The following is a 27,120-nucleotide window of genomic DNA, read 5'->3' on the forward strand; positions in this document are numbered from 1 at the left end:
CCTGGAGCAGGGCGTGGGCTCTCCCTCCCCAGCCTGGCTGCCCACAGCTCATCCTCCCTGGAGCAGGGAAAACCAGCGTGTCCCTGCTTGTTGCTGAGCTGGAGAACCTCCAGAAGGATGGTGGCTGGCAATTTTCCTGTGCCAGGAAAATTCATCCCACCTGGACTTGAGAAATGCCCAGACAGGGCACGGGCAGCCAGTGCCTGGTTTGCTCCGTGACTTTCTGATGGCACAAAGTGGAGGAAGATTTCAGCCTTGGCTTGTGAGGGGGTAAGGTGCTTCAGAAATGCTTTGTGAAAAACCAGCTCGTCAAATTCCTGGTGCTGAGGGAATTCCTTGTCTGGCCCTGGAGAACAGGGAAGAGACCAGAGCTGCTCTTGCAAGTTGTCTGGAACGTCTGGTGTTTCAGTGCAGCTCAGCCGTGTGGGTTTTCCTTTCTGTGTGGGTTTGACTACGAGTCTTGTGTGGGTTTAACTAAAGTCTCTGCGTGTTTTGGTTCTGTTCTGTAGCTAAAACAACTCCAGGCTTTTTCTCCCACTGGGATTGTGACTGTTCTCTGTAACCTGGAGGAGAAACACTCATTTGTGTCTTGCGTTTCCAAAATCTGACTTAATGCTCCTGGAGAGATGCCTGCTTGCTTGAGAGCCCATGGGTATGGGATTTCTCCAGTGATATCCATACCTGTACAGCTTTTTCCTCAAGGATGCTTCTCAAACTGGTGTGCTTTCATGTTTGGATCCACTGAAGCTGTTGTTGGACTGGGAGGAGTTCTGGAAATGGTCTCTTTTATGGCTCCGGTGTTTTCTTTGGTGCTTGAGGGGCTGGGGTCAGCATCATGCTTAGGGAAGCTTTCCTGACCAGAGATCTGAGCTTCAGAACCCCTAAAAGCCGTGGTTCCACAGGTGGGTGGTGCTCTGGTGAGTTCAGGTGTCATCCCAGCATGTCCAGGTGGATGGCTGACCTGGGCTGGGTCAGGGTAAATCCAGCTGTCCATGAATCCACCTGGATTTATCAAAAGTTCAGCAAAGCTGGGCTCTGTCATGGCTCATTTGCACCTTAGAAGAGCAAGCTCTTGCCTCTTGTTTCCTGACAGCAGGTTGTACCTGGTCCCAAATAAGTTATTCTGCCCCTGGGATGGTTTTGTCCTAAGTGGGTCTCACCAGCATTGTAATCTCCTACAGTAAATGTGATTTTACATTTCCCTTCAGGTGCTCAGTTAGTGACTTTGGGCACCTGGACGTTGGAACTCACCTGTTGGTGTGGTGTATTTATGTGCCAGGTGTCATCTCCTGCCTGTTCCTCTTCACCACCAAACCCCCCTGGCAGGTGCCTTCCCTAGGGGCAGAACTTGGGCTGCACTTTAATCACTGCAGATCCGGAGTAAATGTCTAAACTTGGGTCATTGGAGTGCTGGTAGCAGCCCCTGCGAGTTTCCAGTTCCTCAGGTAGCAGGGATTGATTTCACACCTCCCAAGGGTTGCTGCAGGCTGTGTCTCATCCAGCCTCTCCTCTGCCCTCTCCCAGTGGGATTGCTGTGGCAGAAGGAGCTCCTTGGAGCTGAACTGTCACCTCCACCTCTGGGCACGTGGCAGGACGTGCCTGTGTCTCTGTCACTCGGGACGTGGAGCCTCAGCACAGCTGAATAATTGCTGGTTAGAGGAGTCCCTCCAATGCTCCTGATTCCTTCAGGGTGCTGGGAAGTGCTTTCATCTCCCCGGGACTTTCTGATCTTCCCAGTAAGCAACAAAAAGTGACTTAGTTATTTTAGTTACACAAATCTCTGGCAAAAGCAAAGATAGATCATCTCTAGTTCTTTGGGATTTGTGCTTCCTGTTAGTCTGTCCCGGACAGCATGGACCAGGAATGTGAGTTCTCTGGGAAGTCTGCTGCATCTCATTCCTGCTTCAGCGAGCAGAAATGTTGTGTTCCATCAGAGGGGCTCAGAAACTGCACCTGCAACAGCGTTACACTGGCAGTGTCTGCTCAGCTGAGGTGTCCCCCGTCCCCAGGGAGGTGTCCCCCGTCCCCAGGGAGGTGTCCCCAGCCCCAGGGAGGTGTCCCCCGGCCTCAGGGAGGTGTCCCCCGGCCTCAGGGAGGTGTCCCCCGGCCTCAGGGAGGTGTCCCCCGGCCCCAGGGAGGTGTCCCCCGGCCCCAGGGAGGTGTCCCCCCCAGCCTCAGGGAGGTGTCCCCGGCCTCAGGGAGGTGTCCCCCGGCCTCAGGGAGGTGTCCCCCGGCCTCAGGGAGGTGTCCCCCGGCCTCAGGGAGGTGTCCCCCGGCCTCAGGGAGGTGTCCCCAGCCCCAGGGAGGTGTCCCCGGCCTCAGGGAGGTGTCCCCGGCCCCAGGGAGGTGTCCCTCCAGCCCCGGGGAGGTGTCCCCGGCCCCGGGGAGGTGTCCCCGGCCTCGGGGAGGTGTCCCCGGCCCCAGGGAGGTGTCCCCGGCCTCGGGGAGGTGTCCCCAGCCTTAGGGATGTCTCCCCAGCCTCAGGGAGGTGTCCCACGGCCCCAGGGAGGTGTCCCACGGCCCCAGGGAGGTGTCCCTCATCCTCAGGGAGGTGTCCCCCTGGCCTCAGGGAGGTGTCCCCCAGCCCCAGGGAGGTGTCCCCAGCCTCAGGGATGTCCTAGTGAGACCTTGAGACCCTGACCCAGCCACAGAGGAGGAGATGGAGCTGCCTGGGTTTAGGACATGGAATGACAGAATGGATTGGGTTGGAAGGAACATTTAAATTCATCTTATTCCACCCCCTGCCATGGGCAGGGACACCTTCCCCTGTCCCAGGTCGTTCCAATCTCCAGTCCAGCCACGGACTGTGTCAGAGAACAACATCAGGATTTACAGGAACAGAGCTGAGGTTGCAGCAGAGCTCTGCCAGCAGCTGGAGCAGCAGCCCCACAGGCCCCAGGGTGCCAAACCACAGCGCTGACAGTCCCTGTGTCACCTCTGCACTTGCTCAGAGCAGGACATCTCACACCTCCCCTGTGCCCTGCTCGTTCTGCCTCTCGCCCACCTGCAGGGTTAGAGGCTCACTCAAAGCTGGTGGCCACAGTCAGATGCTCTGAGGATCATGAGGAGATCTCATCCAGCAGGAAACTCACCTGGCTTGCAGGGCTTTTGGTGGGCTCCAGAGCAGCTCTGACACGCTGGGAAATGGGGTCCCCAGCTCAGGTCCTGTCCTGGCACCCAGGAGCAGCAGCAAGGCTGAGGCAGCCCGTGGAGCTCAGACTTTGTGGTTGTCACCTCACAGCAGGGCTGTGTTAATTGGGGCTGTCTGGGGACAGCAGTGCCAGCACTTCTCTGCATTTCTGCTCCAGTCACACACCACCTGCAGCACCACTTTCCCCAATACCCTGATCAAGTTTTCCCTGTTGTGATCAGTGTCAGCCTCCTTTTGTCCTCAGCAGCAGGGCTCGGGCAGCACCAGTGGGGACACCCAGGGCCTGAAGAAGCTCCAGGAGAGCTGGAGAAGGACTGGGGACAAGGGACAGAGGGACAGGACACAGGGAATGGCTTCCCAGTGCCCAGGGCAGGGCTGGATGGGATTTGGGGCAGGAATTGTTCCCTGGGATGGTGGGAAGGGGCTGGGATGGAATTCCCAGAGCAGCTGTGGCTGCCCCTGGATCCATCCCCTGGCAGTGCCCCAGGCCAGGCTGGACATTGGGGCAGTGGGAGGTGTCCCTGCCATGGCTGGGGTGGCACTGGATGAGCTTTGAGGTCCCTTCCCACCCAAACCATTCTGGGGTTCTGTGAACCTTCTCGCAAACTAAAGAATCCAAACGAGTCTCAGCCTCCAGTGCTGCCTCAGGAGATGCCAGAGTTTGGGGTAGCAAGAAATTTTGATTCTAGGTGTGTTGTGTGACATTCTTCCAGTTGTTTCCACATTTTCAAAGGCACATGATTCCTCTTTCTCAGGCTTTTTCTGTGAGTTCAATGAGGCTGTTGTCAATAACAGCTAAAAAAGGTGATAAAACTTCCTGATAAATGTGATGCTTTGGGGCAATATCATAACAATGGGCCTTTATTTCAAGGTTTTTCCCTGCTGATGGACTTGAGAGCTCTTCTACTCCTCCGTTGCTGGAGAATTTAGAGCTTGTGTGGAAATATCTGGTGTTCCAATATTTGACCTCCAGGAGCTAGGAGCTGTTGGATCTCTCATGGTCACACTGTGCTATTACCCTGCTGTGTAGGAATTGTCTTACAGACCCCTAGAACTTGGTGCAAACCAAAGATCAGAACCTGCTCCTATGCTTTTTATTGATGCTGAGGGGTTAATAAAGGTTTTTCTGATATGTGAGTTGCTGTTTGGTAAGTGGGAACAGCCCCAGTGATGTGGCAGCTGTTGGTTGGAGCGTTGGAGGGAACGTCCTGCAGGAGCACTGGGCACAGCACTGTCCTGGAGCCTGTGGAGGGAACAGGTGTGTCCTTCATCACCCGTCCCCTGTTGGAAATGTCACCAGGCAGGGCTGGCTCGAGGCTGTCCCCAGCCCTTTGTGACAGGAGTGACGTGAGGTCACCCGTGGGGTGGCACTGCTGGTGTCACCCCGACGGCAGCGTCTGCTCGGTGCCAGCAGTGACAGAGCTCTCTGCTCTGGGCACTCTGAGGAATAATGGGATTGTTTTGTGTTGGTGAAAACACAAACAGGTTTTCCAGCAGTAAATCACTGTGTGTGTCCTTTTGGAGCCTCCTGGCCCAGGGGAACGTGTCCCTGCCCAGGGAACAAGGTTGAGCTGGAGGATCCTTCCCGAGCCAGTCCATTCTGGGATTCAGTGATTCCGTGACAGGGAATTGAGTGGCTGAATCCTTTAGTGACCTCCCCAACACAGAGCACCTCCTCTTTGGTAAAGCTGATGCTTTTCTGAATGGATTCACTTCCCTTCATTTATGTGTTATCTGTCTTGTCCATCTGCTGAGTATAAATTAGTCAGGAGAAGTGTTAACTTGAATTTTATTTTTATGTAATTTGAGGGCAAAATTACCATTGCAGCAAGTAGTGACAAATTCCGTGCTTCATAAATAGCAGTCTATGTGAAAGCAGATTCGTGTACTGTATTTATTTTCCAGCTAACAAATATAGCTTAAGCAGGGTGAGACATGCATGAAAACTGATTTAATTGGCTGTAATTGAACTTGAACATATTTAATTCATGTCCTTGGTGGTTTAGAGTAGAATTCCAATTGCAGACTGGGCTGTCTGGAGTCCAGGCTTTTCCCTGCTGTGATTTTGGGTGTGGGACCTGGTGGGCTCCTGGCAGTGGGGTTCATGAGGAGATGCAGCTGCTTCATCTGATGGCCTCCCTAAAAATAGGGGCTGCTAAAGGTGCCTGGGGCTGAGGTAATTGAGTATATTGGAAAATGAAAGATGTAATGGCAGGGAATTAAATCAGCCCTCAAACCTGGAATTAACTGACACTGAGCAGAGGTTCCTGCTGCATGGGAACAGCTCTGAAGGAAGTTCTGTTTCTTGCTAGAGCTTCATTTCCTTTTTTTTTCCCCCCTTAGTACCTTATGAATAAAAACCTTATTGTCTCTCTTGTCTCTTGGTATGCATAAAACATCACTGAAATAGTTCCTTTGTTCATTTTCTCTTGTTTTGTTTGTGGGAGCCTTGTGTAAGGTTTAGCTGCTGGAATAACAAAATGATCGAATTTCTTTTTTCTGGAAGAAATAACTGCTTGTGTTGAAGCTGTGGTCTCAGGGACCTCAGTGACAGTGTAGGTGGTGTCAGCAGGAACCTGGAACCTTCTTTCTGCACAGGGATTGTTTTTCACACAGAGATTTGAACTGCACTTTGATGTGACTTCTGAAACTCCTTCCCTGGGGGGGAGAGTGGGTAAGTCAGACCTCCCTCGTGCTGATGTTTGTGAGCTGAGGGCGGCTGGGGAGGAGAGGATGAGGAAGTTCCCTGAGTAGTTCTGGCCTCAGAAATGGCCCCAGTCCCTGCGTGTGACCCCACAGAGATTGTGCACACAGATAATTCCAAGGGGAATGGTGTGAGACTCTGCTCAGTGGTGCCAGTGACAGGACAAGGAGCGATGGCCAGGAACTGGAACAAGGAATTCCTCCTCCACGTGGGGAGAACTTCTGTCCATGGAGAGTGACCGAGCCCTGAACAGCTGCCCAGGGAGGCTGTGGAGTCTCCCTCTCTGGAGATGTTTCCCGTGGCTTTGGTTGGACTGGAGGATCTCCAGAGGTCCCTTCCAGCTCCAGCAATTCTGGAATTCTCTCTGAACCTCAGTTGTTGTCTGGAATCCATCCCAGTGTTCACCTGCGTGGCCGAGGTGCCAGGTACCCTCTCTGCTCCCAAAACCTGTGGCAGCTGTGCCTTGAACAGCTCTGCTGAGTGCACACTGAAGTCAAACATGTTGGATTCTGAGCTGTTGGAAGTGGCTGTCACGGCACTTGGGAGATGCTCCATTTTATGGGAAATCTCCATTTTATGGGAGATGCTCCATTTCATGGGAAATCTCCATTTCATGGGAAATCTCCATTTTATGGGGAATGCTCCTGGGCCCGGTTATCTCCCGAACTTTGCCCAGGCGCTGATACAGAGAGTGCTGGCTCAGGAATCAAACCAGCAGATTAAAACTGTGCCACGAAGCCTTGGCCCACTGGCTGAGGCCTGGGGACTGCCCTGGCCATGAGGTGACTGCTGTGGGACATGCTCAGCATTCCCTGGAGTGCTCCCAGCACAGCTGCAGCTCCCAGTTCCCTGTCCTGTCTCTGCCAGAGTGGGAGAACCACGTTGTCCCTTGGTGGGACAACCTCCACCCCCGCTGAAATCACCAAGGGTGTGTTTGTTAACCCCGAAAATCAGTATTGGCAGGGGCTGCCCAGGGAGGTTTGGGGTGCCCATCCCTGGAGGTGTCCCAGGAAGGGCTGGATGTGGCACTCCATGCCCTGGGCTGGGGACAAGGTGGGGATTGGGCACAGCTGGACTCGATGGTCCTGGAGGGCTTTTCCAACCCCAGTGATTCTGTGGTAACTGAGTTTCTCAGGTGTGGCCGTGTGTGTGAACAGGTTGGTTTGAGCTGTTGGGGATTTAACTTCAGTCCCTGGAGTCCCCTTTCCCTCCAGCCCCTCAGGGTGCCACCTCCAACTAATGGTTTTAACCTCACACACCTTAGTTCCTCCCTTGGAGGAGCTGTCACCTTCACTTTGCAGCAAAGTTGAAATTTATTTGCACAGGTTAGTACCAAATTCATGGCTGGCAGTTGGTGTCCAGGTCAGGATTTAAATACCTGCAGCAGATGGAGTGGGGGACCTGGAACTTGGGGCTGATGTGGAGCTCTTGGGAAGACCCTGTGTGTCATCATTGAACGAGGAAAAGACATTTGGAAATCCCTCCCAGGCAGGGCCAGGGCTACCAGGGCTTTTCCAACCTCCTGATTATTTGGGTTTTAACTCCAGGTGTGGGTTTGAACAGCACTTCTCATTGTAATCTATCTATCAGACATGACCAGTGGAAAATCTTTGATGTATTGATACTCTGCTTCCTCACAGCCCTGTGCCTTCCCAGACCTAAATGTGTGTGAGTAAGTCTGTATTTTTTAGAAGAAAAAAGTCACATGCAGCTGATAAAAGGATTTACATCTGCAAGAATCCAGTGTGTAATAGTCCAAGGTAATAGACTGCTTGTTGGAGGGAATAAGGCGGAACAAAGGAGATCTCAAGGATTGTTCCTGGAAGTGATTAATATTTAATTTAGGTGATGAGCAGTGGAGAGGTGGAGATCCCCAGTGCTGTGGAGGTGCTGTGTGGGGAACACGCAGCTCCCACCACTTCTGTCTCCTTGGTCACTTCATATTTTTAATATATTTTTTTACATTGCTGCCAAGTGCTCTTAAAGAATTCTTGGCAGCAATCTTGCCTTTTGCAGTGGCTTACCTCAGGTGTTAATTTGTGATTTTTAATACAAATCTCAAGAACCATCACGGAGGGGGTTTCAGGTGAGAGAGTTTTGGTGCCCTCCATTTGCTGTGCGTCCCTGGAAGGGCCAGTGGCAGAGATCTCTCCTGCTCACAGCCCTTTGCTGCTTTGATGGCAACAGGAGCACTTCCAGTTTGGAATTTCCAGTTAGGAAGGTCTCCTTGACCCCTGGAGTTGTGAATCTGCAGTTGGGAATGCTGTTCATCTCTGAATTGGCTGGTGCAGTAAGGGCCATATGAGATGGGTTTGGGAGGATCCCCAAATTCCTCCAACAGTGGAGATGTGGATGAATTCCCAGCCAGTGGCCGTTCCCAGACACCAGGTCAGGCCGGATAACAACGGCCTCCTATTGTCTGTGGGGGGATTAAGCCTGGGATTTGGGGGGATGGAAGCCAGAGTCCTGGATTTGTCACCAAAATGAATATTCAGCCAGTCCTGCTGGGCTGGTCAGGGCTGGTTTGCATAAATCAGATCTCCCTGTACCCTGCTGGGGATGTGTGACAGCGACTGAGGCACAGAGATGCATCCAGGAGGGGAATGTAGGTCACCCCGAGGAGCTGCTGTCTCACAGGACTGTCATCTGCTTCGTTAAGAATAGATTAATTGGGAGGAGACGCTCTGGCACCGGTCTGCTGCTCCTGTCCCGGGTCCTGCCTTACATCCCCAGCCTTGGAATTTCTCTGGGTCGGTGTGGGACTGGGGAAACTCGGCCTGGAAGGGCAGTTCTGTAAAGAACTGGGAAATGGGGGATCCAGGACACAGCCAGGGGCTGGTAGAGCTTGAGCAGCCTCTTGGAAAGGAAATACACTTGGGTCTGAGGATCTCTAATTTAGCAAATGTTGTGTTAAAAGCTGAAACGCTTCGTTTGGATTTTAGGAATCTACTGCGTTCCTAAAAATAGATGCTGGAATTAAATGTTTTTTTTAAGATACGCACGCTCATGCTAGCAAATGTCACTGGATAAGAGTCTTTAAATTATCTTTACAGTGTGACATCTAGACATAATTCCTGTTCTCAATGCCTGCTCTACAAAACACCAATTTCCAGGAGGCTGCAGGTCCTGTGGATCCCCAGCAGTTGGATACAGCTATTCCCGTGGGAGTTTCTCTGCTGTTGCTAGGAGTGTTACCCAGAAAAGCAGTTTTGTGTAGCTGGTGCTGTCACAGTGTGGATGGAGGGAGGCTGCTGACCTTGGGATAAAGGAGGGAGTGTTTACCCAGGTGATAATTCAGGGGGAAGAGCAAGGGGTGGTTTGGTGAGAGAGTTTTTGGGGAAGGAGTGGCCTCTGTCTGGGTGATGGACTGAGGATGGGAGGGTTGGCTCCAAGGACTGGATGGAGGGGAAAAAACTGTTAACTGATCATGTCATCAGTCGTGGCTGCTGGAATTAAAGTAATTAAATCTCTTGACTCTGTTCCAAGCCCAGCTTGATCCAAACCAGGCTCCAGACAGGACCTTCACCTTCAGGAGGGAATTTCTCCCACCCAGTTGTGGAGCTTTCTTAGACCACTGGAATGATTGGCCTTGGTGATCTTGGAGGTCTTTTCCAGCGTGGACAATTCTGTGGTTCTGTTCTGTAAATGAGCTCAGGGCACACTCCCCAGGGTTTCAGCCAAGGTGTGTGTTGCTTTAACTCATGGGAGGCGTGTGCTGACTTTATTCAGATGCAGCTTCGGGTGCTCAGTCAGTGCTGAGCTGTCACGACTTGAAACCTTGCAGAGCAGGACCAGCGGGTTCCTGCCTCAGCTCTGCTTCGGACACTCTGCCCTGGGAAAACCTCCCTGCACAGGAGCTGGGACACCTGAATTCACTGAATTTCTGCTTTGCTGACACATCAATCCGTGGTTTACTCACACCTTTGTTACACTCCTGGTGGTGGGATGTCAGAAATGATGGAGCTGAAGGTGGTGAAGGGGAGAGCAAAGAGAGCCAGGAGGCCACTCCAGTGTCACTGTGATCACTGATCCTCCCCGGGCTGTTCCCAGCTGTGGGAAATGGGTTTGTGGAGAATCCTGCAGAGGATCTCTTCTGTCTGTGCAGTACAGACATTGTTGAGAGAGAAATTGAACTAGAAACAAATTTTAAATTATGACCTTGCAAATAGACTCGATATTTTGGAGAAATAAAACAATGAAAGGTGTATTTTAGCAAGACCCATGTGGGGTATTGTGATAGATGATTGGCTTAGGAGCATTAGCAGAATTGTGTGGCAAAAGCTGATAGGCCAAAAAATGGTTATAATGTACTGGAATTAGGAAATAGTTTGGCTTTTGATTGTGATGGCGCCTCATCCTTCTCATGAGACTGAAAATAAATAAAAGTCTTTAAAATGCTCCCAGGGAGCCCCGTGTCTAGGTCAGAAAAAGGGTTTTTCTGGCACCCAGGGTCTCTGGAAGTCCTGCCCTGCCTCTGTTCATTGCCTGGAGCCCTTTGGCTCTGCTCCTGCTCCGGGCTCCGTGTCTCAACAGGTCAGGCAGGTCCTCCCCATCCTGCCCGTGGAGTCCTGAGTCACTGCAGCTTGGGAGGCTGTGAGGGAGCTCCCCTGTCAGTTTGTACCGTGAACTGGAGTCCCTTGGAGGGCGTTTATCCTGGCCCTGGGCAGTGTGGGAGTACCTCTGTCAGGAGAGAGGGCTGGGAATGTGCTGCACCCTGCATTATTTATAACCCGGGTTAGAGCAGCTCTTGGTGTCCTGTCTCAGGGCAGCAGCAGCACGTGGCTTTGTCTGGTCCAGGTGTTGAGGGGCTGGAGGTTCCTGGTGGGTTCTCTGCCCCCTGTGTCTGCCTGGGTTATATGGGCACACACAGGGAGTGGCTTCCCGTGGGCAAAGGACAGGGATATTGGGAAGGAATCCAAATATTCCCCTTGGGAAGGCCCTGGCACGGGGTGCCCAGAGATCCCTGGCAGTGCCCAAGGCCAGCTGGGATGAGGCTTTTGACGCCTGGAGATGGAACACAAACTTTTCCAGCTGGGACAGGGGAAGGTGTCCCTGCCCACATCACACATGAGCTTTCATGTCCCTTCCCACCCAAACCATTCTGGGATTGGAGAAATGCTATTTTTTTCTATTTCCTCCAAGAATTCCTGGCCACATGGAAGTGTAGGAAGGGTCCATGCAGGAATGGGGGCTCTCCCAGGGATGTGTGTGCTGGGAATCTGTGCACACACACCAGCAGGTGAGCTGTGTGTGCACGGAGGAGGAGCAGCTGCTGGATTTACCGAGTTACTCTGCTGTTTACTCAGGAGATTAAGTGTGTTTGAGCTCCGAGAGCAGGGTGTGGGCTGGGCTGTGGAGTTGGGGCATCCTCCTGCAAAGGCACGAGCAGGATTCGTGCTGCCTGCTGGGTTTAAACCAGGAGCACCGAGTGTTTGCATCTTATCAGACCCAGAGCACCCACAGGCTTCTTGTTTTGGTTCATCCCTGGGTGTTTGTTGCTGGTCAGGCTGCCTTTCCCTCTGCCCACTGTCCTTCCCGTGCACCTGACCGTGCTGCACACAAGGAAGAGTTCAGATGCAGTGCAGTCCCTCACTCCTGGTGAATAGATGTTTTGTTAGGAGGAGCAGCCATGGCCAGAAGTGTCAGTTCCTTACCTGGATCTGGAAGTTCCTGGCAGTGTTTAAAAGAAGGCAGGTGGTCCCGAGCTTTCAGGTTTCCTCATTGCCATTTCTCTGATAGTTTCATTGTCAGGAGTGAGTTTTGAGACTTTGCCTGGTGACCCCTCGTGCTGTTTTATTGAAGCTTTCTCCTGAGAAAGAACTCCCAAAGCACTGATGGTCAGAGATCCTCCTGTCAGAGGAGTTTTTGAGACTGGGAGAGGACAGTGTGGGTTTGTTCCATCTCCCTTTTGCCTTGTTCTGATCCCTTGGGAAGGCTGAGCTGGAACAGAGACTGGGCAGAGCTGGAGGATAAAGTAGAGATTTATTAAAAGGCCTTTAAGGATCCACCTTGGGCAGGACAAGAGCTACACCCAAGGTGGACCCAAAATGGTCACAGAATGGACAAATGGTCACAAAGTCTCACACTTTTATAAGTTTTGGTCCATTTGCATATTGAGTTTTAGTTTTCCAATTGCATCTTCAGGTTGTGAGGTCCCATCCTTTTTGTTTTCTCCCTCCAGCCCCCCTTGTTTGTGCTTTTGGGCTGAGAGTTGTCCTTGGTGTGCAGCAGGAAAAGGATTTGTTTTGTGTCCCTGAGCTGGGTGACACTGACTGTGAGCTCAGAGCTGCACCATGGGCACCACAGAACCCGAAATACACAAAACCCCAGACTGAAGGTGTCAGTTCTGGTGGTTCCTCCTCTCTGCACTTGGTGCTGTGCTGGCTGCCAGAGGTGGCAAAGCCTCATTGCAGGAGGAATTGCCTTGAGTGCCAAGGCTTGTCCCAGCCAGCCTAAAGCTCCCCTCTCCCTCCCACATCAGCCAAGTTTGGCTCCCTAATAAAACTCATCCTTTCTCTCAAACCAAAGGATGAGGCCGGGAATAGCCCCAGTTTCCCTTTCCTGAACACCCTTCCCAGAGAGCTGTGATTCCTACAAGGGGCACTTGTTGATGGAGACCTGTTCCTTTCTGATCTCCCATGGGGGAGGGAAAGGAGACACCCCAAGGAGCTGAGAGGGGCTGCAGGAGTTGGAGTTGAGCAGTGCAGTCATAGAATGGATCGGGGATTGGTTTGGGTTGGAAGGGACCTTAAAGCTCAGCTCCATGCCGTGGGCAGGGGCACCTTCCACTAGCCCAGGTTGCTTCAAGCCCTGTCCAGCCTGGGCTGGAACACCTCCCTACACCTTTCCAGCTCAAGCAAGTGCTTTAATAGCCACAGGAAGGTGTAAACCTTGTCTTTACTGCCTCACTTTTGGGAAATTCCTGCGCTGAGTGAAGTGCCTGGGCAGGCAGAAGGAAACTCTGCTGTCCCCACTGAATTAACAACTCTCCCATTCACAAAGTGTGAAGGAATGAGGCCTCAGGACTCCCAGCAATCCCAGGAGCACGGGCTGTGCCATTCCTACAGTCACTGTGGATCCTCCAGGTGTGCTTAGAGCTTACACAGGGCCCAGGTATCAGCCCCAAAATGCCTTTGTTTAAATAACAAAAATGCAATAAAAGACAACTGACAACAGCAGCAATGATTAAGCCTAGGAGCTTTTAAAATTGCCAGATTATTTTGGGGGTGGAAGGCTTTGTTTCTAAACACAGCGATTTCATCCTGGGGTCCCCAGAGTCTGAAGAGAGATGTGTTAACCTTGGTGCAGAGTCCCAGAACCCCCCCTGGGTTTGGAAAAGACCCCCAAGAGCAAGGAGTCCCAGCTGTGCCCAGTCCCCACCTTGTCCCCAGCCCAGAGCACTCAGTGCCACATCCGGGAATTCCTTGTTCACCTCCAGGGATGGACATTCCAGCATGGGCAGCCCCTGCCAAGGCTTGACCCCCCTTTCCATGGGGAAATTCCTCTTGGTGTCCTCCAAGCCCTCCCCGTACCAAACTTTACAAATATGTCAAGTCCAGAAGTCAAAACTCTTCCCAGACAATGCAGCCCTTGCAAAGAAGCTTTAATGCTTCAGGGTGTCATTTCCCTGGAGCAGGCAGCCCTTAACCTTGGTTATCAGTTAAGATAATTATTAATTATTTCGTAAGAAAGCTTCAGCAGTAAATCCACTTTCCCTTTCCAAGGAAAGCCCAGCACAAGCTCATCAGGCAAGAGCTGAGAGTTCTGCTTTTAATTAAGCTCTTAATGATCTCAGTTACTACTTAAGTCTTTCAAAACATTTCTTCAGTGAGGGATTCAGAGCTGCATTGTGGGTGAACACCATCCCAAACCACGCTCAGTATCTTTAGTGCTAGCACTACATTTGTAATAGTTTAAAGAGGATTTGCAGATCCTTTCCAGGGGTTTTCTAGGAGCTGTTTTCTCCCTCCTACACCCTTCAGCACGGAGCAAGTTCTCAGTGTTGGTTTTTCCAGGTGTTGTCCCCAGCACTGGGTGCTGGGCTTTAGCTGGGGCAGTGATTCCACTTGGTGTGAGAGGATTTGGAAGCACAAGCTCAGACAGGAGAGTTTATTTTGGAGGGGCAATAGCAAACCCCAGGCCAGGGGCTCTTTGTGCCTGGGACACTGGCACTGCTTCATTCCAGCTCTGTGGATACCTGTGGATTACACAAACATACACACCTGGTAGGAAAAACCTTGGCTCCTCACCTTATTAAAAAATAAAACCTGAACAAAACCTGAATTCTGTTATGGTGGTACAGTGACTTCATTTATAAATAAATTTACAGACTAGAAAATTTTATCTATAATTATAGATATAGCTATAGATAAATTTACAGACTACATAATCCAACAGTAATCTCCTGGCAGTGTCCAAGGCCAGGTTGGAGCAACCTGGGATAGGAAAGGTGTCCCTGCCCATGGCAGGGGTGGGACAGGATGAGCTATAGCGTTCCAACCCAAACCATTCCATGATTTTATAGTCAGCTGAGGCTCTTGGAGAAGGTGCAGTGGCTCTGACTGAGAACTTCACCTTCCTCAGGGTGACCCAGCACGGGGAGTGGCACAGCTGGGCCATCCAGACACCTCCTGCTGCTCCTCAGGAGAGGGGAGTGTGCCCTGGGTTCTGCCCTGGGAACTCGGGTATTGAGAGCTGTTCTTTGAGTCCACACTTAAAACTCCTGGCTGTTGTCAGCCTGTGGCACAAAGCTGGGCAGCTCAAACACACAGGGTTTGAACTGTAGAGTTGATGAGATCAGAGAAGGGCTGTCAGACCATCCCCAGCACTGCCCAGGCCCCCACTGACCCCTGTCCCCAAGTGCCACATCCACAGGGCTTTAAACCCCTCCAGGGATGGGCACCCCAAAGCTCCCTGGGCAGTGCCAAGGCCTGAGCTCCCTTTCCATGGGGAAATTCCTGCTGCTGTCCAAGCTGAGCCTGCCCTGGCCCAGCCTGAGGCCATTTCCCCTTGTCCTGTCCCTGTTCCCTGGGAGCAGAGCCCGAGGCCCCCTGGCTGTCCCCTCCTGGCAGGGACTTGTGCAGAGCCACAAGGTCCCCCCTGAGCCTCCTTTTCTCCAGGCTCAGCCCCTTCCCAGCTCCCTCAGCCCCTCCTGGGGCTCCATTCCCTTCCCCAGCTCCCTCAGCCCCTCCTGGGGCTCCATTCCCTTCCCCAGCTCCCTCAGCCCCTCCTGGGGCTCCATTCCCTTCCCCAGCTCCCTCAGCCCCTCCTGGGGCTCCATTCCCTTCCCAGCTCCCTCAGCCCCTCCTGGGGCTCCATTCCCTTCCCCAGCTCCGTTCCCTGATGAACCTGAGGATGAATTTTTCCTCCCCGAGCTGGGCAGACGTGGTGCTGGTGCAGTGTGTGCACAGCAATTATTAATGAATTACACACAAAATTGCAGTTGTTTCTCCACTGCTCTTGGCCTGTGTTGGGTGGGATGTGCCAAGCTGGGGTGGTGTAGGATGTGTCTGCAGGATGGAATGGGATGTGCCTGTAGGGTGGGATGTGCCTGTGGGGTGGGATGTCCCTATGGGGTGAGGGGATGTCCCTGCAGGGTGGGATGTCCCTGTGGGATGAGGGGATGTCCTGATGGGGATTGGATGTCCCTGCAGGGATGGGATGTCCCTGCAGGATGGGGACATGTCCTGGTGGGGATGGGATGTCCCTGCAGGGTGGGATGTCCTGATGGGGATGGGATGTCTCTGTAGGGTGAAGGGATGTCCCTGCAGGGTGAGGGGATGTCCTGGTGGGGACGGGATGTCCCTGCAAGGTGAGATGTCCCTGTGGGATGAGGGGATGTCCCTGCAGGGTGGGATGTCCCTGTGGGATGAGGGGATATCCCTGCAGGGTGAGGGGATGTCCCTGCAGGGTGAGATGTCCCTGTGGGATGAGGGGATGTCCCTGCAGGGTGGGATGTCCCTGCAGGGATGGGATGTCCCTGCAGGGATGGGATGTCCTGATGGGGATGGGATGTCTCTGTAGGGTGAAGGGATGTCCCTGCAGGGTGGGATGGCCCTGTGGGATGCCTGTCAAGCTGCAGCTCCCAGCCGTGCCCTCCTCCTGCCCTACATTCTGCTTCCTCCCGCCCAGCATCCTCCCCGTGCTCAATGGGGGCTTTGTTTGGAAGGAATGCAAACAAAATTCGGGCTGTGTGAAAAGGGCCAGCTCATCATTCGTAGCTCTGCAATGGACTAGAAAATAGCTTTTTCTCCCTGCCTCTCATACCGGTGGCTTTGGGTCTGTCACTTGTCAGGAACAGTCACTTTGTGATTTAGTGGCAGAGGAGGGATCTTGGCAGGGGCTTGGGAAGGTGTAAAGTGATATGGAAGTGATTATGGACTTAGAGCTGTTCTGCTGATGCAGCTCCTGGCTCTTTGTTAACATCTTATATCTGAGAGAGCTGGAAACACAAATCCCTTGAGCCATTAGCTGTGTGTCCACCAGGACATTCAAGATTTAAACCTGCACAGATGGAGCTGCGGGCAGAATTCCCTGTGGCTGTGGGATGGAGGGGCCAGACTTCAGTGCCCAGTGTGAACTGGCAGCCCTGGAGCTGCTCCTGGCCCGTGTTTGCCACGGCTGGGCAGAGCAGCCCCAGTGTTTGTGTGAGGGGCAGTGTTTGCCCTGTTTGCTGCTGCTCCTTAGAGCCTTCCCAGGCCAGGAAACTCCATAAATGCTTCTGTCCTTCCTAAAGCTGAGTTCAGGTTTGTCACACCTGGGCCCGTGGAATCATTGAATCCCAGACTGGTTTTGGTGGGAAGGGATCTTAAAACTCACCCAGCTCCACCCCAGCCATGGCAGGGACACCTCCCACTGTCCCAATGTCCAGCCTGGCCTGGGGCACTGCCAGGGATCCAGGGAATTCTCTGGGAATTCCATCCCAGCCCCTTCCCACCATCCCAGGGAACAATTCCTGCCCAAAATCCCAGATAAATCTCCCCTTTTCCAGCTTCAAGCCATTCCCTGTGTCCTGTCCCTCTGTCCCTTGTCCCCAGCCCCTCCCCAGCTCTCCTGGAGCCCCTTCAGGCCCTGCCAGGGGCTCTGAGCTCTCCCTGGATCCTTCTCCTGTCCAGGGGAGCCCCCCCAGCTCTCCCAGCCTGGCTGCAGAGCAGAGGGGCTCCAGCCCTGGAGCAGCTCCGGGGCTCCTCTGGACTCTGCAGCAGCTCCAGGGCCTTGTGCTGTTGTCCCCAGGGCTGGGGCAGCTCTGCAGGTGGGAATTCACCTGGGCACAGGGATCCCCCTCCCTGCTGCCCACGCTGGGGATCAGCTCCAGCTCCTCTCTGGGGTTCTCATTTCCAGCCTCTCACGCCCCAACGCCTCCAGGCTGCAACAGGTGGAAGATTGGGAATGGGAAGGAAGTGCAGAAGTGGGCTGGGACCTGTGAGGATCTGCCCGTTGAGAGCTGTGCTAAAGGGTAGTGAACCTTTCCACATCTTAATTGGAACATCTGGAATTTATAAGATTTTTGCAAGCCTGGCCATATTCTTCCAGGTTTTCCCGTGAATTCCAGCTTGTCCTGCTGAAGGTGATAAATATCTTATCAACACTTAATGAGGGAGTAATTTCATGCTCATCTTTAATTCATGAGCTCTTTCATTATCCCCTTGTGATGACGAGATGTCTGTTCTTCAGCCAGTCAGGTTTTATACCCGTTACCCTCTTCAGCTCTTGCCTGAACTGAATTTTCCTGGAAACCCCTCCATATCTGTTTTCTGGGAAGCCTTTGTGTTTCTGGTGTTTGTTGTCAACAGCCTCAGACTGGACAGGCACTACAGCCAGGCAGGAGTCTCCTTTTCCCAGTCTGTTGGAACTCCTTTGGAAGCATTTCCAGGGAAATTAATTGCTGTTTATTTATAACAACCTTTCAGTTCTGAAGGCTGAACTGGTGTTGTATTGGAATGGGAGCTCAGTATAACATGGGATTAGAGATCCTCAGGTACTGGAGTTGGCTAAATCCCTCACAGCGCAGAGAAGAGTTAATTTCCTTGTCTGGGTTAATAATTTACTTTATCTTAACACATAAAAAGTGTCTCCCAAACGTTCTGCTGCACCTGGGCACGGCCCAGAAGTCGCTGTCACCTTATAAAAGATTTCATTTCTCATGTTTGGTGTTCATTTGTTTGTTTGTGTTGCTGGGGACACGACATGGCAGCAAACAACTCCCTGAAACGCTGAAAAAATACAGGGTTGGGTGGATTTGGGGCAGTTTTGTGTCTTGGCAATCAATCAATCAATCATTCTGCAGGTTTATATTTCCAGTCACGTTTGTTTGGTAGTTAATACATTGATCCATATAAATGCAGTGTAATGTGAGGGATGCAGCAGTGCTGGGGCTGAGGGAAAACAAAGAGCCCTGACCTGAGATGGGATTAATGCACAGCCTTGGCCTCGAGTCACTGCAGGGCTGTAAATCCCAGAGTTCTCCAGGTTGGAAAAGCTCTCCAGGATCCTTGAGTCCCACAGTGCCACATCCAGGAATTCCTTGGGCACCTCCAGGGATGTCCTTCCAGAGCTGGGAGTTTCTGGGCTGGGCCCTGTCCAGCTCTCAGCCCAAGGAGTTTTGTGTGCTGTGGGTGTTTGGGCTAAAAGGCATTCACAGCAGAGCTCCTGTGCAAACTTCTTATGTAATAGAGCATTTCAGAAATTCTCTTTCTTCTTCCTGGCTGTAAAGTGACCTTGTAGATTTGGGAGGGAAGTTTGGGATTGCAGCTGCTGCCTTTTTAAAAGTCTAAATATAAACAGGTTTTTTGGAGAGCGTGAGGAACGATCAGTGGTGTTCTGTGATTGGAATTGAAAGTCAGAACCACGGCATCTAATTAGTGTCAGAGCAGTTTGAGGGGATGGTTTGGAGTGTTTTTCCTGCTGGTGTGTAGCCTCTGCTGTAATTCTTGTAGGAAGCTTTGGGAAGAGAAGGTTAAATCCTGGGGCAGCTCTGGGCCCCTCCTGACATGAGAGACCTGGAGGGGAATCAGGCTCTGGTCCAGGGAACGGGGACAGGACAAGGGGAAATGGCCTCAGGCTGGGCCAGGGCAGGTTTAAGTTGGATATTGGGAACAATTCTCTCATGGGAAAGGCTGTCCAGGCCTGGCACAGCTGCCCAGGGAGGTTTGGAGTGCCCATCCCTGGAGGGGTTTAAAGCCCTGTGGATGTGGCACTTGGGGACTTTCTGTATTAGTTGGTATTGAAAGTAAAAACCTTTTTCGTGGTCTGTGCTTGGCTGAGTTCTCAGTCTTGGTGACACTCCTGCCAAGGCCTGGCTTTGGCTGTCCCATAGCCAAGGCTGGAGCAGGGGTGGGTCTGGACAAGGAGACTGAGCTCTGATAATTCTCCTTTCCTTGCTGGTTAAACCTTCCAGTGGATTTAACTGTTGTGCATCCAGTGTTTGTAAACCCTGCGTGTGCTGAGAGGTGGGGCAGGGCAGCTCCCCAGGGAATGAGGCTGCCAGAGCTCCAGGAGCCTCTGGACAATGCTCAGGCACAGGGGGGGTTGTTGGGGTGTCCTGGGCAGGGCCAGGAGTGGGACTGGATGGTCCTTGTGGCTCCTTCCCACTCGGGGTATTCCAGGGCAGACCCTGAGGCCCTGGCTGTGCTGCTGTCCCAGCTCCTTTCCCATTTCAGTGTCCCTGGACATCTCTGCTTTACCTGGCAGTTCAGTGAAGGAAGGAAAAAGCTGCTGCTCTGTCTCAGCTGTTCAGCTGGAATTTTTTTTTTTATTTATTTTTTTATAAATAAACACTAATTTCTTATTTATGTGTTTGTTTATTTTAGGGATAGACTTCAAGATTAAAACCGTTGAATTGCAAGGAAAGAAGATCAAGCTACAGATCTGGTGAGTAACATGCAGCTTCCCTCAGCAGCAGGTGTTCCTGGGGAGGGTTTGCTGTTCCTGAACTGTGCTCTGTGTTTCCACAGTGGTTGCACTCCACGTGTGTGTCTGGAGCAGTGTTTGTAACCACTGGGCCTGGCTGCTCCCTCGGACAGGCTGCTGGCAAAGCTCCTGCTGCTGGGGAGAGCATCCTCACAGGCTGTGATTTAGTGGGAAGTGGTTTAAAACTGGAATTTTTAAATTAGGAGTTGCCTCCAGTCTGTGACTATAAATTGACTCGTAGCCTTGCTTTGTGTCAGCAAGAAAACACGATCCAGGGCTGCGCTTGGGCTGGAATTTTCCATGCTCAGCTGTGGAGAGGTTCTCAGCTGGCTGGAGCACGGCTGCTCTGCGGGGATGTCTGACAGGAGGCAAAGCCTCAGCTCCTTCCTTTGAGCTTCTGTGCTTTTAACCAGAGGTTTTTCACCAGGTCAGGTCAGGAGAGCTGGTGGCTTTTCCTGGCCCGTGGCTCTGGCTGCTCACATCTGCATCCTGCAGCTTCCCCGAGGAGCTCTGAGCTGGGATTTGTCCCTTTTTGGCCCATAACAGTCCCATGGTTTTATAACATTGGTGTCTGGTCCTGCAGGAGGGTGGGTTCCAGTTTGGAGGGGCACTGGCCTTTTCCAGTCATTCCAGGATAATCCTGAGTGATGATCCTTCCTAACCAGGGCATCTGGAGTTCTCTTGTCACCAGCAGCCTGAGGGAGTGTTAGAATGACAGAGAGCAGGTTTGGATGGGATTTTGGGCAGGAATTGTTCCCTGGGAGGGTGAGGAGGGGCTGGGCTGGAATTCCCAGATTTGCTGTGGCTGCCCCTGGATCCCTGGCAGTGCCCCAGGCCAGGCTGGACATTGGGACAGTGGGGGGTGTCCCTGCCATGGCTGGGGTGGAACAGGGTGAGCTTTAAGCTCCTTTCCAACCCCAACCATTCCATGACTATGATTGAACTGAAAAACAAAACCATCATGAAATGTAAAAACAAGAAATATGGGAAAATGAGGATATTTAATGCATGTATAAAGAGCGAGATGTAAGGAAGCTGTACAGATTGTGGGGTTTGGGGAAGTGGCGTTGGCTGAGCTGAGATTTATACAGTGGCAGCTTTTAAATGACACAAAATTGGGAAGTTGTGGCCTGAATCTACTGCTTGTTTCTGCCAGGTTCAGATTGCACGTTTGAAATGAACCTTGGAAAGCAGAAAATGAAGCTCCTACCAAAAAAAAAAAAAAAAAAAATTCAAATAAATAAAATCTCAGCGTTGTGTTTCCAGCTTTTCCTGTAGCAGGAGTTTTGCCCAGCAGGGGCTCAGTGTCTCCTGGAGGTGTTTTGTGCAGTGCATCTCTCATTTCCCCGCTGCTTCCTGCCTTTGAACTCGCTCCACTCTTGGAGGAGCTGTGCAACATTCCCAGAACAATCCAGGGCAGCAGCTGAGTGAGCAGGGGATGGGTTTAGGGGAACATTTCCTGTGTAGACCTGAGGAAAGCTGCTTGGGAGCTTTCCCTGCTGCAGAGTGTGGCTCTGCAGTGGGTCTTATTAAACCTCACGAGATTCCCATGGGCCACTAATGGGGCTTGTCCAAGTCCCTCAGGACTTTCAGGTGTGACAAGCACCCCACAGCACAGAGCAGGACAGCTCCTCACCTCTCCCTGGGTATGGAAAAAGTGCCCTCGTGAGAGTCTCACACCGTGCCCTGACCTCTGAAATTTATATTTAGGGCTAAAGCAGGAACACAAAGGTCAGGCTGAATTAAACCCCGCCTGGGGTTGAGGAGCAACTCGATACTCAGTAGCTGTTCGTGTTGGGGGTGCTGCTGTGTGAGGATCAGGATTAGAGCCTTCTCCTGCTGCTCCAAATGTGAATAAATGTGCCTGCCAGGAGCAGGATGGGACACGGCCCTGGGCTGGCCTTCCAAAGGAATGAGTTTATCCAGGGCAGGTCCATCAGGAGAACCTCTGTGTGTCACGGTCTGGCTGGGAGCACATCCCGGAGCTCAGGATCCCCTTGGCTGGGTTGTTGTCCTGCTCCTCTTTGGGAGAATTGCTGCTGGGACAGTCACTAATGATGGGCCTGGTCCAGGACCTGGGAGAAAGGGATTTAACACGCATTTGGGAGTGGAAACAGTTACAGAGGGTGGGACCTGGAGGGGTTTGCAGTGCTGAATGTCTGGAAGAACATTGACATTGTGTGTCTGGGGTTGGGAAGAGGTGTCTGCTGAGGAAGGCAGGAGCTTTCTTACCCTGGAAGATGTAAACCTCCTCCCTCCCAATTATTATAATTTTGAAATTAAGGGGCTTTCAGGCAAAGATATGGGAATATAAATAACAGTTCTTTACCAGGAAAATTAAAATAAAAATGTAGTAGTACAAAAAAAAAAGCAAACAAACAAAAAAGAAAACACCAACAGAATCAGAACACTGCTGACCCCGTGTTGCTCAGGGTGTTGGTGTCAGCCCAGATCAATCCTCCTGCAGGGCCAGATGTGGTTCTGTGGGAGCAGAGATGATCCTGTAGAAGGGCCCAGTGGGGCTGAGCTGGGTCTGGGCTCCCTCTGGGAATCCAAACAGGCTGTGCTGGGGCTCTGAATGCCAGGTTTGATCCAGGTGGGAATGCTGGGCTCCTCCCCCTGAGTGGAGCATCTCCCCGTGGGCTGATGGAATTGTCTCAGCCCTGCAGTGAGCCTGGATGGGCCCTGGACAGCAGAGATCCCCTGGGGGAGGATAAAGAACAGTGACACAGCTGGTTTAACAGCTGGTGATAGAACACACACCCCTGGTCACAGCTGGGATTGCAGCCTAAGACACCATGAAGGACCAGAGTGAGAGATCCTGGAAAAGATGGTGCTGCCTTTGGGAAAACACTGAAAGCCTTCAAAGGGACTAGAAGGGGTAGAAGAGCTAAAAATTGAGTGTGATATCACACATTCAAGGTAGAGTTGCTCTGAAATGGAAACCAAAAGGCTTTGGCATCCTCGAGTTCCCAGAACTCATTAACATAGTGGAGCCATTGAGAAATGAAACGGGGTTTTCCTGATGGCGTGGGCAGGACGTGAGTGTGGCAATCCCACAGAGCACAGGTTTGAGCAGCACTGCCTGGGGAAAAAGGGACTTTCTGAGGAGCAACAGCTGGAAAGATGAGGGTTTCTCAGGATGTCAGGGCACATCTTTAAAATCCTGAACAGGCAGGGAGGGTCTGATGGGACTTGCTGCCTTTTTCCAACACCAGAACATCAGTTCTGGCCTGAGGCTGGGAAGTGGCACGTGGAAAACATCAGGAAATGAAGTTTTGCTGGGCAGCTCCTGGTGGGATGCAGTGGCAGCTCCAGGTGTCTGTGGATGGGTTCACAAGGGATTTCACAAGAGCACAGTCAGCTTTGGACTCTTAAATCCCCAGAGGTGATCCCTGATTCCAGAATTCCTTAACCACTGGGAAATGGAGGCTGGAAAACCTCTGGGCTGTCCAGGTACAGCTCTGAGGTGCTTGTCAGGAGGCAGAAAAAGCAGAGCTGGGTTTGTCATCCAGGCAAAGCACAGGCTCAAAGGAATGTCACTGTCTGCTAAAAATCTTTTTTTTTCTTTTTTTCCTACTTAGCTGCTCCTCCAAGTCTCCTGTCTTTAATGACATTTGTGTGTCAGCCTGTTTTCCTACTGATTGCAAATTTGAGGAACAGCTTTATGTTTTTAGTGTGCAGCTCCCAGCTGTGTGGAGGACTATAAAATAACATTTTTCTCTCAGTGCATCCCTGCTGGCAACACATTCACATGGCCAGAGAAGTGTCCTCAGGATCTTGGTTAATTCAGCAATGAGCTCGTGTCAAAAATAATCCCCTGGATTATTATCCTGGAACGACTGTGCAGGTGGCAGCAAGGTGCCATCCTAAACCATTCCAGGGGTGGAAATTCCCTGTGATGTGCAGGATGTGGGCATGGTGGTGACCAGCCAGAGCTGCACATCAGCCCCATTAATTCCTGCAGTTACCCCAAGAATGTCTAGAAGTCAGTTCTGTTTGCTGAAGGCTTTTGAGACTCAAGGTGGAAGATGTTCCTGTGGCACGGCAGTCTTAGGAAACAATTGGATAATTCTCTCATTACGGATTTATATTTTTTTTTTCCTGGCTGAGTATTATTCAGAAAAGCTGAAATTTGCCAGTCATGCAGTACCTGACAGAGCACAGACTCCCAGGATCACTGAGGTGGGAAAATCCCTCCGAGCTGTGTCGCCATCCCAGAGCACTGAGTGCCACCTCCAGGAATTCCTTGGGCAGCTCCAGGGATGGGGGCAGCTCCTTGCAGTGCCTGACCCCCCTTTCCATGGATCCAGCCTGTCCAGATCCCTGTGCAGAGCCATCCCCAGCACATCTCACAGTCCATGGGCTGCCTGAGGACACCCTGCATGTCCTGGGGGTGCTGAACAGGGGTGAGCCAGCCCTGAGCCCACTGGTGCCCATTCCCAGCTGGATGGGCCTCCATCCCCAGCTCTCCCCTGGCCCGGGTTTATCTCAGGATATTATTATCACATTATTATTATTATTATTATTATTCTCAGTTTATTATCAGGAGTGCTGAGCCATGGACTGGACAGGGGCACCTTTCCTCAGCCTGGTCACTGCAGCTCCTTGGGCTGCACAGTTCTGCAAATGTAACAAGGTTTAATAAATTATAAAATCCTTGGGATTATTTTGCTAGGAATTGTTTGGTTCAATGTGTTGAGGACCTTCATTTTGAGCCACGTAGGAGTGGGAGGATGCTCACAGATTGTCAGATCTAATCTCTTCTTGCTGCAGTCATGTAAATCTTTCATCAATAAATCATAATACATTTTAAGGTTTCTTTAGTCTCTGCCAGGTCAGCTGGAAAGCTGTCCCAGAAATTCCTTTCTCTCCAGGTTAAACCTCTAATATGATACAGCTTATGCATATTTTAATGTTGGCACGAGGATAATTCAAATAGATTTTTCACTTTCCTTGAGCATCTCCTTTCCCCAGTCCCACAGGACAACCTCCTTTGTCTTCACGTCCAAGCTCTGTCCTTTTCCCCCCGTGTTCCATTTTCCTTGGCCACTTCAGTAATCCTGGCCCACACTTCTGTGTGCTGGGAGACTGAGCCAGGCTGCTCACATCTGTGCCCACACCCAGGCTTTGGAGCCTGCTCCACATCCCAGGGGTTTGAACAAAGGGCTGGGCAGCAAACAGGAGCTGCCACTGTCTCCTGCCGTTTGCCCAGGGTGGATCCAGCGCTGGTGAGCCATAACTCATTTCCTCTGTTGGCCTCAGCCAGCTCTAATCTCTCATCCATTAGGGGTTATCTCTGAATAATGAATGGAGAATCCATTAACCGAGGGAAAGGGCAGCTATAGTATTTATTTTAAAACAAAAAGGGAAACACTCCAGGTTCTTCACTTCTTCCCTCCCCAGCTTTTTTTCTCTTCCATTAGCTGAGCTCCAGTTGCCAGAAAAAACAGTGGAGGAGTTAACCAGGCGAGTCAGCTGTAGGATGTGACAAGCAGTGAGTAGCAGCTCCGTGCTGCCAACGCCAAGTTGTGTAAAACCACTCAGGATCGTTCCTGTGGCAGCTGCTGGCCGTGGCAGGAGGGAGGAATCACAGATCCCAAATGTCTGCTGGGGTTGGGGAAGCTTTTCCAGCACTGTCCTGCTTGGTAGGGAGGGAGTCACCTGGGGGAAGGTGATGGCAAGTGGGTAAAGAACTTGAGGAGAGAGAAAATAATGAGGGTGCGAGTGGAGATCTGTGGAGTTACTTTGCAGGAGTTTGTCCTGAGTGAAGGAAAGGATCCCTCTCTCTCTGGGACATGGTAGGAAAACCATCAATGAAAGGATTAAACTCCCCAAAATTACTACATGGAATCCCAGAATGGTTTGGGTGGGAAAGAACCTTCAAGCCCATCCCATTCCCACCCCCGCCAGGGGCAGGGACAACTCCCACTGTCCTACGCCCCAATGTCCAGCCTGGCCTTGGACACTTCCAGGGATCCAGGGGCACCCAGGGCCTGCCCACCCTCCCAGGGAAGAGTTAACAGCTGGGATAAGGGGACAGACTGTGATAAGCCAGAAAAGGTGAAGCTGTGAAGTTCAAATCCATTCAAGGAGTGGGGTTATAATTCCAGCTGCTCTCAGCCAGCTGGAGAAATGTCACTGGAAAAAGTCCTGTGCAATTCAGTGCAGCCAAATGCCAAGTCCTGGAGTTCAGTGTGGGATGTCAGAGCAGTCTGCTCGTGGTGAGGCCAGGGAGTGGGATGGGTGAACAGGAATGCCTGGAAATGTCCCAGTGTGGGGCTGCTGAGGCCCAGCTGGAGTGTGCTGGGTTTTTGTGAGACGTGGGCAGATGGGAAGAGCCCACAGGCAGAGGGAGCTGAGGCTGTACCTGGGCCCTTTAGCCAGTCAGTGCAGGCTGGGGGAGGTTTCCAGCAGCACCTCAGACATTTTCAGGAGCAGTGAGGGGATCCCTGGGTGATTTGTGGGGCTGGGAATGGGGTCAGTCAGCCCCAGAAGCCACAGGCAGACATCCAGGCCTGGCAGAGGGTGCTCGGGTTTGGGACCTCCCTGGCTCCTCCTGCCCCTTGCCCTCACCCTGGTGTCACCAGGAGCAGGAGCAGGTGGAGATCAGTGTCTGGGTGTGCTGGAGCTGTGGCTCAGGGGGACACTGGGCCTTTCTGGAGGGGCTGATGGAGAGTGTAACCTTGGTGCAGACCAGGTTAAATTTGGAGACACCTGTGATTCTACCTTGCCTTAGAATCCCTGAACTCCAGAGTGGATTAAGTTCATCCAGTGCCACCCCAGCCATGGCAGGGACACCTCCCACTGTCCCAGGGACACCTCCCACTGCCCCAGGAACACCTCCCACTGTCCCAATGTCCAGCCTGGCCTTGGGCACTGCCAGGGATCCAGGGGCAGCCACAGCTGCTCTGGGAATTCCATCCCAGCCCCTTCCCACCATCCCAGGGAACAATTCCTGCCCAAAATCCCACCCGAATCTCCCCTTTTCCAGCTCCAAGCCATTCCCTGTGTCCTGTCCCTCTGTCCTTTGTCCCCAGTCCCTCCCCAGCTCTCCTGGAGCCCCTTCAGGCCCTGCCAGGGGCTCTGAGCTCTCCCTGGATCCTTCTCCTGTCCAGGGGAGCCCCCCCAGCTCTCCCAGCCTGGCTGCAGAGCAGAGGGGCTCCAGCCCTGGAGCAGCTCTGTGTCCTTCTTACATGAACGATGTCACTGAAAACTGTCTGTAAACCTACAATCTCTGGGGTTTGTGGCCTCTGAAAGACCCCGCAGAATGTGCAGTTAATCATTCATTTATGATTTTCAGATTAATTCTCAATGTACAGCTCATTCCCACCTTGCTGCCGTGCAGGTTGGTTTA

The 27,120-nt window shown here is 52.1% G+C and overlaps 1 protein-coding gene across 1 annotated transcript in view; it reads left to right on the forward strand.

The window, feature by feature from the left end:
• RAB10 (RAB10, member RAS oncogene family) overlaps positions 1–27,120 on the forward strand; it is a 47,012-nt gene that overhangs the window by 8,575 nt on the left and 11,317 nt on the right. The window contains exon 2 of the mRNA XM_083856656.1: positions 19,664–19,724. Coding sequence (XP_083712782.1) covers positions 19,664–19,724 — 61 coding nt within the window. The remainder of the gene's footprint in view (positions 1–19,663; positions 19,725–27,120) is intronic.

This window comes from Zosterops lateralis, assembly GCF_965231275.1.
Source record: "Zosterops lateralis genome assembly, chromosome: 3".
Classification (NCBI taxonomy): Eukaryota; Metazoa; Chordata; class Aves; order Passeriformes; family Zosteropidae; genus Zosterops; species Zosterops lateralis.